Source organism: Phyllostomus hastatus, unplaced genomic scaffold, assembly GCF_019186645.2.
Source record: "Phyllostomus hastatus isolate PE091 unplaced genomic scaffold, TTU_PhHast_1.1 phas_contig_137, whole genome shotgun sequence".
NCBI lineage: Eukaryota > Metazoa > Chordata > Mammalia > Chiroptera > Phyllostomidae > Phyllostomus > Phyllostomus hastatus.
In genome coordinates, this window is record NW_025333583.1 from 11121599 (window position 1) to 11138179 (window position 16581).

The window sequence follows — 16581 nt, forward strand, 5'->3', positions numbered from 1 at the left end:
ATTCTTATTATATTCACATTTACTAATAAGCAAAACTGCCTTTGATGATGGCCATCCGGGTGCAGTGAATCTCCAGTTGAAGTGAGTGAATACTCAGGAGAAGCATCTCTCCCACTGTCATTCACAGGCACCTCCGGTCCCGTCCAAGTCTTCATCACGGAGACCCCCGGCCACCCCAACTCTCACCCCATCCAGTGGAACGCACCAGAGCCCTCCCACATTACCAAGTACATCCTCAGGTGGAAGCCTGTAAGTATGCCACCCGGAGACCGGCCACGGAGTCTCCCGAAATTAACACGTTCTCAAATTTTTCTTTCATTTTTTGACCCAGTAGATGGGATGAATTATCCTTATAACATTAATATTTATTTAATGACAAAACAAGGTGACCAATCAATTGACATACAAACTTAGCTTTTTATGGTATATAGAAAAATTTAGTTCTTTATGTTAGAAAGATCTTAGCAAGGACTTAGAAATGACAATGCTTAAAATGACTCTTCCCCCATATAGGAAAAGAAGCTAAAGTTTGCATATGTTTTATAACTCCATCAAAGGAAAAAAAATTGTTGGCATCATTTTCATCATTTGGGAAAAATGTAGCTAAATTAATATTTCTTTCTTTTTGCTTACTTTATAAGTGGTCATTTCTTAAAAACCGGCTTTTGATCCTCTGCAGTTATTTAGATAGAAGGGAAAGAAATGCTGAGAAGAGAGTATAGATAAGGGATGATTGTTTATTTAAAGAATGAATTGTAATTTTCTCACAAGAACTGTCTCGAAGTTGAAGAATCACAACCAGCAGGATGTTGATCCGTCAGGCTTTGGTTTCTCTTACCCTCTCACACTTGCCCTGCTAAGGTCTCCAAAATTCTTGACTCAGAGTTTGAGAAACACTATTTTAAACACTGGAGAAAAATGTCCTTTTTAATCACAACTATTGAATTCTAGCAATTAAAAAATATATGAAATAAACCATTTGACCAACTCATGCAGTTGTATTTTAAGCTCTCCAGAAAAAAACTCAGACTGTTGTAATCATTCTTTTTCTTCTTTCTTCTTGCTTGAAAAGAGCCATTTGTAGAACTTGGTATCTAACAATGTCAGTCAATGGCATCAATGTATTCTTCTTTCTATAATACCGTCTTGTCTCTCACCTTTTCATCTCATCACTGGTTTTATTTGCTGTAAACTTAATCCTGAAGTATTATGTGAGACCACTGTAATAAGAGACATTTACAGGTAGGTATAAAACATACATTAAATTGTAATGTCTTCAAAGTGCAGCAATAATGAATTTCTTTTAGATTTTTAACGATTAAAAAATTCCAGGTTTGCTGACACATCTGACCTGGGTCTCTTCTCCCAGCCCCAAGGACATGCTGTCATTTACAGCTTATTTCTGCCATTTATAATATTTGCAAATGTTAAATAGTCATCCACTCTCAAAGTCGTTTTTCAGGTTTGTCTTTAAGGTCTGTCACCTAAGAGTTGAGTTTCTAGTATTTTGATAGCCAACCAAAAAAAGTTCACAGTGAATGAAAGAAACCTGAGCTAATTGTATTGATTAATTTTAATTTTGTGCACAGTGTATTTGAGTTAAAATTTTAAATTTTAAAATTTAAAATTAAAAAATTTTAAAAAAGTGACAGCACCACTTTCATTTACTCCAAAAATATAAATGGACACCAAAATATTTGAATTATTGAAACTGGTGGGCTGGATATTTTAAAAGAATCAATGGTCTTAAAAATGTGTTTTGACTTATATTAGTCTAGAATATTTACTACTTAAAGGGATCTCCTCTGGTCTGAATGAAGTAAGGGCATTTCTTTTCCACGTGCTTTATTGCAGTGAGTTGTGTGGTCTATGACACATGAGTGAAGTCGGACAGGATGCGAAATGCAAAGTGCTGGCAAAGAGTAAATAAACCAAAATCACATTCTCCTGCGGTCTTGCCCACAGTTGGTAACCACTTCTGTGGGGTAGTTTACATCGAAGAATGAGTCTTCACAGGAACTAGGAACTGACTCATGAAGCAATATTATGTCTTTGGCTGTTTCTGCAAGTTCAGCAACTTGAATTGTAACCCATCAAGGGAACAACAGAATGTATGGCTTTCCCCACTTCAGAGAGGGAGATATATATATATATAGATATATATATATATATATATATATATATATATATATATATATATCATCTGTTACTTGCAGAAATGAAAAAGTTAGGAGAGGCAAAACTCGGGTCCATCATATCATGGTAGCGATAGTCAATAATTCATCCGGCAAGAAGGGAGGTGCTTAGCACCTGTGACTGTGTAACCTTGGGCAAGCCACAGAACTGTTTGTACACTTGCAAAACAAGGTCAATTCTATCATTAGCTTGAAGGAGGGGAGCTGAAGATGAAGTGGGAGAGTGCAAGTGAAATAGCACAGAACTTAGTACATTGTAAGCTATCAGTAAATATTAGCTATAAAAATAATTATCCTCAATATTAACAGACCCTGCCACAGGTCCATATCCTGATTGCAACTTTCCATGATTTCCCTCCACAACGAAAATGCAAAGGTCCCCTCATTCTTTGAAGATTATACCACTTTGCCTCTGAATGCTCTCTGTTGCAAACACTCGTGTGATTTGTTTTTTCATTTTAATTTTTAGAAAAACTCGCCCAATTGGAAGGAAGCCACCATTCCAGGCCACTTAAACTCATATACCATTAAGGGCCTGAGGCCAAATGTGGTGTATGAGGGGCAGCTCATAAGTGTCCAGCAGTATGGCCACAAAGAGGTGACCCGCTTCGACTTCACCACCACCAGCACGAACCCAGCAGTGAGCAGTACGTACCCCGCCATCCTGTCTGCGCCCCAGTTTCTCAGAGCTGGTCTTTCCTCAGGAAGAGCTTTACTTCTTGATTCCCAGTCTTCCATGGATGACACCCACATTTATTTTTTTTTAAAAAAACTTACATTCTACCGACGATAGTACATTTTCTTGATGGCTGAAGGCTCTCTTTCCCCTTTCTGTGACTCTCCAGGCAACACAGTAATGGGAGAGACAACACCCTATTCTCCTGTGGTGGCCACTTCTGAATCTGTGACTGAGATCACGGCCAGTAGCTTTGTGGTCTCCTGGGTCTCCGCCTCGGACACGGTGTCAGGATTCCGTGTGGAGTATGAGCTGAGCGAAGAAGGGGATGAGCCTCAGTACCTCGGTGAGCTAAGTGTGTTGTCGCGTTGGGGCTGGGAGGTCCTGGCATTCAGGCGGGTGGTCTGTGAGCTTTGGAGCTAGCTGGCAGCTCGTTGTGAACAAAGTACTTTCTGGTATGAGAAAGGGAAATGACTGACCATCTCTAGAACTGAACTAGGTTTTTCCTGAGCCATGTCCACATTCTCCTGGTCCCTGATGTGTTTGCCCAGGCACAGGCCCATACAATGGAAGTGTTTTCTTCTTTTTTTTTTTTTTAATATTTTATTTATTTATTTTTTAGAGAGGGAAGGGAGGGAGATAGAGAGAGAGAGAAACATCAATGTGCGGTTGCTGGGGGTTATGGCCTGCAACCCAGGAATGTACCCTGGCTGGGAATCGAACCTGGGACACTTTGGTTCCCAGCCCGCGCTCCATCCACTGAGCTACGCCAGCCAGGGCGGAAGTGTTTTCTTGATGGTAGTTATCACCAGGGTGAATACTGCTATAGAAAATATTAGTGTTGGGGGTACAGAGCAGCCTCCTATGTGCTTTCCAAATTCTCATGTTTAGGGGTCTTTTAAAAGCTTGATTGTTGAATAGTCTACATATTGAAGAGCACACAAATCATGAATATAGAGCTCAGTGAATTTATTTTTGTTTTTTTATTTTTAAAGATTTTATGTATTTATTTTTAGAGAGAGGGGAAAGGAAGGAGAAAGAGAGGGAGAGAAACATCAGTGTGTGTTTGCTTTTCGCGTACCCCCTCCCGGGGACCTGGCCCCAACCCAAACATGTGCCCTGACTGGGAATCAAACCGGTGACCCTTTTGTTCACAGCCCGCACTCAATCCACTGAGCTACACCAGCCAGGGCTTGGTGAATTTTTCTTGAAGATTTTATTTATTTATTTTCACAGAGAGGGGAAGGGAGAAAGAAAGGAAGGGAGAGAAACATCAATGTGTAGTTGCCCCTTGCATGCCCCCTACTGGGGACCTGGCCTGTAACCCAAGCATGTGCCTTAGACTGGGAATCGAACTGGCAACCCTTTGATTGGTAGGCTGGCTCTCAATCTCCTGAGCCACAGCAGCCAGGCACCCAGTGAATTTCTATAAAGTGAATACACCCACCTGCCTGGCACCCAGATCAAGAAAAAGAACATCCTTACTACCATACTCCCCATCACCCCCTACCCATAACCACCGCTCTGGCTCCCAGTTACTTTGTTTACAATGGACTATGTAAGAATGATGTTTACAAGAAGACTTGGGTTACAAAGTTAGAGGTGGATTTCAAAAATTATGCATTTTTAGAGAACAAATTTGCAAAATGAGAAATAGAAAGAAAAACTATCCCATTGCACATTGATAATTATTGAGCATCCATTCGTACATTTCCTTCCAGTCTTCTTCCTACCCTACGTGAATACAGAGTTTTTTAAATCTTCTTATCAGAGGCTTTGAAGTTGTTTGAGGGATTGGTATTTCAGGTTAGTAACCTTCCCTTTTTATTTCCAAGATCTTCCAAGCACAGCCACTTCTGTGAACATTCCTGACCTGCTGCCTGGCCGAAAATACATCGTAAATGTCTACCAGATATCTGAAGAAGGGGAGCGGAGCCTGATCCTGTCCACTTCTCAGACAACAGGTACATGTGTACTGCCCGGCATCAAATAATCTTTTGTTGTTGTTGTTGTTGCTGCTGCTATAAAACAGTAGTATTTTCTGACTGTTTTCCTTGTTTGTTTTTTTCTTTGTTAGCACCCGATGCCCCTCCTAATCCTACTGTGGGCCAAGTTGATGACACCTCAATAGTTGTCCACTGGAGCCGACCCCAGGCCCCCATCACAGGTCAGCTTGGCTTTCTCTTCTTGGCTGCCTTGCTAATCTTGGTGGCCCAGGAGGTGAGGGAGCAGATTCTGATCCGAGGACTGGCGTATCACTCAGCTCTCCTACATAAGTGCTAGTCTAGGGAAGAGAAGGGTGTGTGTGTGTGTGTGTGTGTGTGTGTGTGTGTGTGGGGGAGTGTATGTGTGGGAGAGGGAGGGGGGAGAGATAGTAATTCAGAATGTTATTATTTTCATGTCTTACAGCTCTGCTTTCATACGGATCATTTCCCCCTCAAATCCATTTTATCAGCTCTTACACACACAAACTCTCTAAAGCTAGTTCATTGACTTATTGAATCAGGTGCTCCTGTAGTAGAAAGGGGATAATTTTTCTGAAAAATCTCACGCTAAGATTAATTCTAAAAGAGGAAGCTGAGTCGCTTCCGTATGGAGCTCGTTGGTGACTCCACTGTCTCTGGGGTTCCTGGAAAGCAGACGGTGCTCAGCAGCCGCGTGCTCTGGGTGGCCGGTGGGTCTCTTCCTGCAGGTGGAGCTCAAAGAGGAGGTCCCGGTTTCACATGGGTATTTATTTTCACCTCATGGCTTCTCTAACAGGCGTGTATTAAGGATCTCGGGTCTTCAGGAATAATATTTACTATCAAAACAGTTTGCATGGCTGTTCTTAGCTCATCTCTGTACTGAATACTCCTTAAAAGAAGTGGCAGCATCAAAAAAGTCAACTTTTCAAGAATCACTACTTCTTAATGACTGGAGCAAGATGCTGAGGTGTACGGATGCTTTTTTATGCCTCTGTTTCATAAAACAGCGTCCCTCACTTTTTTCTTCCTGAATCTGCAGGATACAGAATTGTGTACTCACCATCAGTCGAAGGGAGTAGCACAGAGCTCAACCTTCCCGAAACTGCCAACTCTGTCACCCTCAGCGACCTGCAACCCGGTGTTCAGTATAACATCACTATCTACGCAGTGGAAGAGAACCAAGAAAGCACTCCTGTTTTCATCCAGCAGGAAACCACCGGTGTCCCTCGTCCAGGTGACTGAGCTTAAAGAGTCTTCCTATGCTATCTTACCTCTCAGGGCTTAATCAAGTAACAGCTTTAACCTTCATTTTGTTAGAGTGGTAAATCTCAACCTTTTTCATGTCATGGCACACATAAACTAATTACTAACATTCTGCAGCACACTAAAAACTATTTTTTTTGCCATTCTGACAAAAAATAGGTATAATTTTTTTAAAGATTTTATTTATTTATTTTTAGAGAGGGAAGAAAGGGGGAGAGAGAGAGACATCAGTGTGCAGTTGCTGGGGGTCATGGCCTGCAACCCAGGCATGTACCCTGACTGGGAATCGAACCTGGGACACTTTGGTTCACAGCCTGCGCTCAATCCACTAAGCTACGCCAGCCAGGGCTGGTATAATTTTTATTTATTCACACCAGATAGGTCCTGTTGTGTTGGCTGTTGTCATTTTTTTTTTTAATTTGACAGTCTAAGTCACAGGTGGCAAACAGAAGTCCCGTGGGCTGAATCCAGCCCCCCACCTTATTTTATCCAGCCTGGCACCTTGTTTCTACCCGGTGGCAGCGCCGAGCTCCTTGCCCCTAGTTAAGGAGTAGTTACATTTACACAGTCCTAACATTACATTCGGCCCTTTGAAGGCAACCTCGAGGCTGATGTGGCCCCCGGTGAAAATGAGTTTAACACTCCTGGTAAGGGAAAACTGGTCAGTTGCCTGTGTCAGTTTCTGACTAAACAGTCAGGTATTGCATACTAAAAGCTTTTGTGGCACATTGGTTGAAAATCACTGTGTTAGAGAAACAAGACAATCCTTGAATTGTGTTTATTCTTTAGCCTGCTGAGGAGGACCAGAAGTGTAGGCAGAAAGAATAATTGTCTCTGTGGGGGAGTTGTTTTATCTCTGTCAATAGTTCCAGTATGCTAATAATTTAATAGATTAGTTTATCCTTGAATTTATGAAATTTGGCTGAAATGTCCTCATTATAAAATAACATCAAAGCTGGTTACTGGCTTTCCTGATGAAAAACCAACACCATAAAAATCTTCATATTTTTCCCTAGAAACTTAAGGGTCAGTTCATCTATTACTCTTAAGTATTATTAAATGATTTCAGTAAAATAAAAGTCACCACATATTTTTCTGTGGCCTCAGTGCCTTTTTGCATGTTTATTTTAAACTGTTCAGTAGGACACTTCATGTGTTGGAACGTCATCTGCTTCCCTACGTATTTTAAATAAAACCTTCAGATGTCTTATGTCATACGCTGTAGGACTGACCCATGAAAATAAGCCAAGAAGCCTACTGTCTGGTGAAGGGATGAAACCTAGTCTTGCTCTGGAGTGGGAGGCTCTGTGAATTGCCTTAGACAACTCAGGAGACTGGCTTTTTAAGAACAATCTTCAGCAGGCATGGTGAATGACCAGTTGGCTCTTGTCTATCAGATAAAGTCCCCCCTCCCCGGGACCTGCAGTTTGTGGAAGTGACAGATGTGAAGATCACCATCATGTGGACAGCCCCGGAGAGTGCCGTGACCGGTTACCGCGTGGACGTGATCCCTGTCAACCTGCCCGGAGAGCACGGGCAGCGGCTGCCCATCAGCAGGAACAACTTTGCGGAAGTCTTGGGGCTGTCCCCGGGGGTCACTTACCACTTCAAGGTCTTTGCCGTGAACCAGGGGAGGGAGAGCAGACCTCTAGTAGGAGAACAGACCACCAGTAAGTCCCGCTCCCGCCCGCACGTCCCCCCCACTTCTCCACCCTCGCTGCCAAGCAGGGACACGTGTGCAGTCCACCATTCACTCCTGGGTCTACAGGTAGAAAGAGGAAAATACTCGGCCAGTAAGGGACAGCACAGTGGATGTAAAGCATGTGAACCTGGAAACAAAACTCAGACATGGGTGCTAAATACTAACCCTTTCCCCGAACACATGTATGGGTGAAATGACACTAAGAGAGGGAAATTTAAGAGAACCTAATTTTCCTTGCTAATGGAGGCACAGACAGAAAATTTGAGTGCATTTTTTGTGTAAATACACGTATCTAGATCAAACTTCAGGTATAAGTTCCTAACACTTTTATAGTAGAAATATTTACAAGTAGTAACGGCTAAGCTCTAGGTCCTCTGCCCAGTGCTTTGTGAGCATTATCCTCATATTTAATCCTCCTGTTGACCTAATGCGGAATGTCTTACTGTTGTTCTGTTTGGGTACATGAAGAAACTGAGGCTTATAAAAAAAGTCTGCAGCTTGTAAATTCACCGGTCTAGGAAGTGATGGAGCTGGGCACGTTGGGAGTCTTCTTGACTCCCAAGTTCATGTTTTCAGTTATTACACTTAACTACTTCGCAAACATTTTCTGTCTCTCAGAAGTATTTTAAATTACTGCAGGGTAACTGCTAGTTATCAAACTCAAGAAGAAAATGCACAATTTATGTGATTTTTTTCATCAGTGTCCTACCATGATTCTAAAGTTCTGAGTATAATTGTTATAATTATAATCTAATTTCACAATTATTGTCTAATCAGAGTCATGTGAAAATTACTTTTAATTCTCCATCAAGAGTATTTTTCAATAAATGTGGAATGTACTGTTTTTGCTCCATGTGGAGCTTTCTTTTTGCCCTCACTTTAGTGGGCTTGTTTCTCTTCTCTTAACTTGCTTGGCTCAGCAGAGTCAATTGTGGTATTTATAAGTTTTTTTTAAAATGCCACCTCTATAATGTTAGTACCGTCCAAGAGGATAATGAGAAAGGCATGCTGGACAATTAGATTTTCCACAGAATCATAACCAAGCAAAAAAGGTCAGCAATTTCTCATGACTGACACAGAGTTTTGCAAAGTTCTCTGTAGTGCTCAATCTCTTCGTGGCTCACTGTTTCCAAGGTTTTGACATAGAGTATTTCAGCCTTTTTTTGTTTTTTTGAGAGGTAAGGGAGGGAGAAAGAGAGAGAGAGAGACATTAATGTGCGGTTGCTGGGAGTCATGGCCTGCAACCCAGGCATGTGCCCTGACTGGGAATCGAACCTGCGACACTTTGGTTCATAGCCTGAGCTCAATCCACTGAGCTACGCCAGCCAGGGCAGTATTTCAGCCTTGAGAAAACTTGAGCAAACTCAGTCAGACTTTAGAATTTCAGTATGGTAATTACTGAGGTTCAAAATTTCTTGATATGTTTTATCCTATTCTCTAGAATTGGATGCTCCCACAAACCTCCAGTTTATGAATGAAACGGACTCAAGTGTGATAGTGACCTGGACTCCGCCTCGAGCCCGGATCGCTGGGTACCGGCTGACCGTGGGCCTGACCCGGGGAGGCCAGCCCAAGCAGTACAACGTGGGGCCCTCTGCCTCACAGTACCCGCTGAGGAATCTGCAGCCGGGGTCCGAGTACACTGCCACCCTGGTGGCTGTGAAAGGCAACCAGCAGAGCCCCAGGGCCACTGGAGTCTTCACCACTCGTAAGCCAAGTTCAATGTCTTTTCTTAGTCATTCCATTGGTTCTTACCTATACTTATGTTCTCTGGTCTTCATCCACTTTTTAAAAAGTTAACTTAAAAAACTTAGTATAGGATTTAAATAAGAAATGTTTAAAAAAATTTTTTTAAAGATTTATTTATTTTTAGAGAGGGAAGAAAGGGAGATAGAGAAACATCACTGTGTGGTTGCTGAGGGTCATGGCCTGCAACCCAGGCATGTACCCTGACTGGGAATCGAACCTGAGACACTTTGGTTCTCAGCCCACGCTCAACCCACTGAGCTACGCCAGCCAGGGCCAAAATTTTTTTTTAAAGATTGAAAAGTATGCATCTCATACTGTGGTTCGTGAGCTGTTTGTTACTGGACAATAAGGAGCTTGTGCCAGAATGTAAATCAGGAAGCACACTGTTTAATCCAGTTAATGATTTTTTGAAGCAAAAATTTTCTTGATGAAAGAAGCAGTGCGTTAAATTACATATGTTGCCAAGCTGTGTATTTGCTCCAGGACTAACTCTTTGAGTATCATGGTTTGAGGCACCCAGTTATTTAAAAATTAAATTCTATCATATTAAATGAATTCGCCAAATACTAGTTAAGACAAGAAAAAATTAGCACTTCTGTTGACATTCTAATACCTTGGGTGTCGAATGATGGCAGTAAGTACAGAATAAAAATCTTTATTGATTGAACAGACTCCAATAGAACATGAAGCTGAGGAATGGTTCCTTTATGAGTGTTATTCTGCAGCAGAACAGAATAACTTTTAAAAAAAATTTTAACCTTTCTTAAATTTCTCTTGAAATTCCACAGAAGGAAATTACTGACAATAATTTTTGGTCATGTCTGTCCTTTTGCTCAACATTTTACAGGAAATGACCTTAAATCTCTTACATATCTACACCACAATAAAAGCCTGTCTTCGTTAACTGCCTTTTACTAAATACATTCTCATTCTCATTATAAAGAGTTATGAGACCTCTTATTTCTAGCTGGGTATTATTTATTTTTAATTTGACATTTTGGATTACAGAAGCACCTAACATAACACTTTTTAAGCATATATATATATAATATTATATATTACTATATATATATGCACACACACAAGCACACACACACATACAACTATGAACTAGTTTACAATTTTCTAAAAGCTTTAACAAATCTTACTCTGACTAAAAATATAAATGTTAAAAAGCATTCAAAAAGTGAATATAAGTTCAAAAACAGCTATGGAATTTATTTCCCAAAGAAATTGTCTATAAATTTTTCCCTATAAGAATTTATAATTTACCAAAAATTTACTTCCATTTAAATTGGTATATGGAGTTATCTTTTTTATTCCTACATGTAAGGTATATTTTATGTAGGTTCTTTTGTTGGATAGAGTGCCCATAAGAGAAAAATAATTTAAAATTTTTTTTTAAGATTTTAATTATTTTTTTCTAGACAGAGGGGAAGGAAGGAAGAAAGAGAAGGAGAGAAATATCAATATGTGGTTGTGTCTTGAACGCCCCAACCTGGGTACCTGACCCACAACCCAGGCATGTGCCCTGACTGAGAATTGAACCAGTGACCCTTTGGTTCTCAGGCCAGCATTCAATCCACTGAGCCACACCTGCCAGGGCAGAAAAATAATTTTTAATGATATTAACAATCATTAAGTGGAGCAAGGTGGGCTGATAGGGGCTATTTTAAGTATTGGGAGACTTCGATACATGGGGCATGTTCTTTTATTCTCTGCACAATACATTTATATAAAATGTAACTGTATTTGAATTAAAGTGCTGATAATCAAAACTGATTTCACTAGCTAGAGGTTACCATAGTGCCTCGCACGTCGTAGTATATTTAAAACAATACTTTATAGATGATCAACTGAGGAAAGAATGATAATGAAAACAGCCCCAACAAGCTTATATCTAAATAAACCCGTGTTAGCAGGGAGTTCTACAACTTTTGTTGGACATCCAGTACTGTCTGAGGCTATGCCTATTAGCCTCAGCAGGGCTTGCCTATTTTGGAAATTACTTTAAGTTTCTGTAGCTTTTCACTGTTTTACTAGGCTGAATTCTGGGAATACCTTTGCTGGGTTTTGTAACTTGTACTAAATTCTTAATAGCAACGATGGGGTGGTGGCTGTTTCTGGGGGAAATTCAGTGTATTCCTTTATAAATCGGGTAAATGTTATTTCTCTAACAGCTAAGCTAGGCCGCTCTTCCCCCGACGAGACCTGCCAGAACCCGTGGCTCACACTTACAGTCACATCCTTTGTTTGACATCAGTGTGAGGGTTTGTGGTTTGGAGGTTTTCCTGTAATGGTCTTCCCAGGCAGGGAGCTTCATCTCAAACTTGAGAAGGATCCGGCTGGCCGGCTCCAGCAATAGCAAAATACCCAATCCTCAAGCCCAAGACAATTGAGGACAAAATAACTTGAAAAAGTTGGGGCTTTCACAGATGTGTTCAGTGAAAGAAGCGGACGGCTTGCTGGATTGTTTCTTGTGGCCATTAACATAGTCACACGGGGCTGGCCTCGGCACTTTGGCAAATTCCAGCAGTAGCCAAGAGGTGTAAGATTTTGGGGACACTGAGAAGGCATCACAGGTCACTCCTTCCAGGGCCCCTCCCCTCAAATGCCATTACAAGAATAACATATCTAGGAAACAGCTCACTAAACCAGTAGTGAGCAATTAGAATAATCATTATAAAGTGGCCCACACACATTTTATTTTTCCCCATACAACATTTTAAAAATTTTATTTTAATTGCACATTAAAACCAGACAAAAAATTTTTTGAAAAAAAGAAAGAGAGAAGAGAAAGAAAGAATCGCACTACTGGGTCTGAATTCCCACACGACAAAATCAAAACAGTTGACTGGACTGCGTAGAAACGGGAGTCTTTAGACTTCAGTCCCCATTTATATAACTCTGGAGGGCAATTCTTTGTCTCACCAGCCATTCATGATTTACAATGAATACATTTAATAGCCCCCCACCAGAGGGCACAGAATTTGGTTGGGATGTAAAGAGGAAGCAATTGTGAAGGCCCCAAATATGTGACCAGGACCATCGACACACTCGAAGCCCTTGAATCTGATGACCATACTCAAATACCCTGGCTTCTGAGACCGTGCCTTTCCCACAGCAGCCAGTGATTGAAATGCTTATTCTCCCTACTACAGGATTCAGTCCCTCAGCCAATTATATTTAAGCATTCTAAATTTATAATAAGATTTGTAGGATTATTGAAAATGTCTGTGCTAACTTTCTGTATACCTGCTTTTTTAAAAATTATTTTTTAAAATAATATTTTCACTAAGAGAAATAATGATGGTGTTCAGGATGCTAGAATATGAGAGTAAACTTTTGTTATGATTCCTGATTCCAGTGGCAAAATATTAAATTTCTGTAGTATTGCTGTTCTGAATGAATACTCTCATATTTCAGGAAAGACTTTTTTAGAATTTATAAGTATATCTATGATGGCCAATTTTGTTTAACTTTCATATGGCATCCCTTATTGCAACTGAAAATAAATAACCACCATCATCAAGTAATTCAGCATAAAGCTAATTTTAGGTCATTGTCTAAAATTTAACATGGTTCTCAAGTTAATGACTTCGAGGCAGAATGATAATTAGTTGGCAATGACCAGGTTCACATACTCACACTGTAAACTCAAACCTGAAGTGGGGTGAGAAGACGTTAACTTGCACTGTAGCGGGGTCACGGGATTTGGGTAGGACAGGAAAGACTGAGCAGCCCTGACCTGCTCTGGATCCTCATCCCGTGAAGGGACATATGTGGCATTCTGGGTCCACTAGCTGAGGAAGCTGAGGTTCTTGATGAAAACGCTCATTATCTGCGTTCTCTGCAGCTGTCTTGATGCCAAGGTTTTGACATGTGCATTGATCCTATCTCACAGAGCAGCCCGGGGGCTCCATTCCTCCTTACAACACGGAGGTGACGGAGACCACCATTGTGATTACATGGACGCCTGCTCCGAGGATCGGTTTTAAGGTAAGTCGCAGGTGTTCCTAACATCTTGCAATATGGCCCTGAGCTGCCCTCACCTTTCTGGACAATCTAGGAACAAGGCATTCAGAAGTCTGGGATCTAGATGGTGTTGCCTGCTCCTGTTCCTACCTCTCCGATCATAGTGTCAGGGCAGAACAGTACTTCTGCTTCTCTGAGTGGCTGGAAGGATGGTCAAAGGGGATGGAAGTGCTTTGCAAAGGCTAAAACATAGGCGTGGAACTGTTAGCTGTCGTTATCTGAATTTCCCCATCCTTTCCCCAAGGGAACTGCATTTAAAAATATGAAGGAAACCCCATTTGATGTGTTGTTCATTTAGAATTGAGTGTCAACAAGTTCATGAAAGCCCTTTTGGGGAGACAGATTGAACTCAGTCACTTAAAAGTCACATTTTTATCCTTTTGATTTCACCCCTTATGAAAGTCATTCAAAACCCCCATGGGGCCACCCCTTATAGAAGTTAAGATTAAGATCTTTCCTATAGATATATATCATGTCCTTTAAAGTGATGATATTAAGGGAGCAATGAACACAAATGAATGTTTAAAAGAATTTTTTCTCTATGTATAGAGAAATATTGGAAATCAAAATGAAATTCCCATGATTAGAAAAATACACTGAAGTTCACGTCATTGAGGTATGCAAATGGTCGTATTGATGATCAGGCTAGCATACCTTTTATATTTTCCTTAATAGTGTCATTCTGACTTCCAGAAGCCTTATAACGTACAAAGGATGTCGACAGAGTTGAACATCGATGACACAGTATTACTTAGGTTTTTGAAAGAAACTTAAAAAGACTTCAAATTATGGGCACATTCATTTATTATCCTGCAGTCGAACCTACGGACATACTTCTTCCAAAGTAGTATTTTTGTAGTACAGAGTGTTACAGAGGCTAGAACCCTAAATGGCAACTAAGAAGTGAACTGAATATTAATAACTCATTAAAGAGCGAGCTAGGGGACTTCTTCCGGTGGAAAGAAAATAGTAATGAACTTCCATGTGGCTGTAAGCTGCTGTGTAGTTATGGTTTGTAGCGGGGGATGATTTATCAAGCAAAATAGTAGGTGATGACATTTCCCTGGAAGCTTTCATTGCCACCACCTTTGTGTGGTTTGGGAAGACACCTCCCCTGCCCCAACCCCTCAGGACAGAGAATCTCCAGCTAAAGTATCAAACAGAGCAAAAGTAAGGCCCCGACTCATTCCCCAGTTGAAAAGCACACTGTGCACTTCCCGAGGAGTTTTTCACGTTCTACGACGCGTAACCACAGCCCCTCGGCAGTCACCCAGCTCTGGAAATATTTGTCCTTGGTGTTTATTTTGCTTTCCTTCCTTTAGCTGGGTGTACGACCAAGCCAGGGAGGGGAAGCCCCACGAGAAGTGACTTCAGACTCGGGAAGCATTGTTGTGTCTGGCCTGACTCCGGGCGTGGAGTACGTGTATACCATCTCCGTCCTCAGAGATGGGAAGGAGAGAGGCACACCCATTGTCAACAAAGTGGTGACACGTAAGAGGAGCTCTTTGCTGTTCTTTCTTTTTTAAAACTGTTCCACTTTCAAAGAATGGCTAACATCGTATCATTTTTACTTATGACCATGGCCCAGGGGAAAGAGCCATGCCTGCTGTTATCAGCTATTTCTAAATTTTAAGTAGCAAGTTCGATTCATGTCATATATTCCATGGCATCAGAAGTGTTCTTCCTGTGTCAAGAATATTTATCAACTGGCAAGATGGAAATGATTCCACTAGCATTAAAAAAATTGTTGATCATCAAAAAAATTCGGTCAGAGGATTACTGTCCACCATGGTTTCATAATACAACCTCTATGTTTTTACTAATTCTTTCAAAAAGAGAGAGGGGAAGGAAGGAAAGAAGGAAGGGAGAGAGGGAGGAAGGAAAGAAAGAAGGAAACGCAGGGAGGGAGAGAAACATTCCATAGGTCAAATAATTCGTATTAGCTTTAACTTTTAATTTACACATTTTTTTTCCACATAGCCGTGTCTCCACCAACCAACTTGCACCTGGATGCAAACCCCGACACCGGCGTGCTGACGGTCTCATGGGAAAGGAGCTCCACTCCAGGTTAGCCTGCGGCGTATCTGAGGGCACGCATGTGCTCTGCCGTTCCGAGACAAAGGTTTTAGAAACTGTTGTTCTCAGAGAAATATAGGTTTAAAATGATACGTACCTACCCTTCCGTAAAAAATACAGGACAGGAGGACATGAGTGAATGTCATGGAGTGACAGGTAGGGTGTTTTACTGCCTCTTTGTTTAAATCATAGGACAGAGGACAAGGCAGAATCTTATGGAGCCATAGGGAGTCTTGAGGGCTCAGGAGAAGGTTCTGGAAGGTGGTTTTTGCTCAGCGGCATTCAAAATTGTCAAACAAATGGATGAAACCATACTATGTAATTTTCCTTTTATGGCTTATTACAGACTCTATAATTCAGTGAAGTTGCAGATATTTTGTCATGAGTTGCACCACACAAATCTCAGGGTAATGGAAGGTAGAAATGGTCCATTTTATAGGATGAAAAAACAGACTCAGAAAAAAACTGACCTGCCCACAGTCACAAATGTTAAATGTCACACCATTGGGATTATAGCTCAAGTTTTCCATACCCCTTCTCACAGCCAGCATCACGGACTGTATTTGGAACTTAACTATGTGTTTTTTACTTATACTCAACACTGAGAAAGTTGCTTAAATGAAGTTCCATGACCACTTTTAAAACTTTAAACGTAGCTTTTGTCTAAACTCCATGTCCACACACACTGAGTCTTATTTTTAGAGTTCGAAAGTGATTGAAGTTAGCTATAGCAACATTCAAGCAGCATAATGTAACATGACCATGACTGGAGAAATTTTTGATATGCCTCACCTTTGCCAAGTCCACATGAGTCTCTTTAAATCAGAAATGGTTAACTCAAATGTAATTATTTTATTTAATATTGGTTATATTGGAAGAATCACTATTGAGATATCGGGATACTCATAGTTGAGAAAATTC

General features: G+C 40.9%; 1 protein-coding gene across 6 annotated transcripts in view; it reads left to right on the top strand.

Moving 5' to 3' along the window:
• FN1 (fibronectin 1) overlaps positions 1-16581 on the top strand; it is a 67677-nt gene that overhangs the window by 20676 nt on the left and 30420 nt on the right. For all 6 annotated transcript variants that reach the window (XM_045855857.1, XM_045855860.1, XM_045855865.1 and 3 more), the window contains exons 13-23: positions 128-249; positions 2665-2842; positions 3041-3217; positions 4707-4835; positions 4949-5038; positions 5875-6069; positions 7496-7768; positions 9242-9508; positions 13454-13548; positions 14907-15075; positions 15565-15651. In XM_045855857.1, the coding sequence (XP_045711813.1) occupies positions 128-249; positions 2665-2842; positions 3041-3217; positions 4707-4835; positions 4949-5038; positions 5875-6069; positions 7496-7768; positions 9242-9508; positions 13454-13548; positions 14907-15075; positions 15565-15651 (1782 nt within the window). The remainder of the gene's footprint in view (positions 1-127; positions 250-2664; positions 2843-3040; positions 3218-4706; positions 4836-4948; positions 5039-5874; positions 6070-7495; positions 7769-9241; positions 9509-13453; positions 13549-14906; positions 15076-15564; positions 15652-16581) is intronic.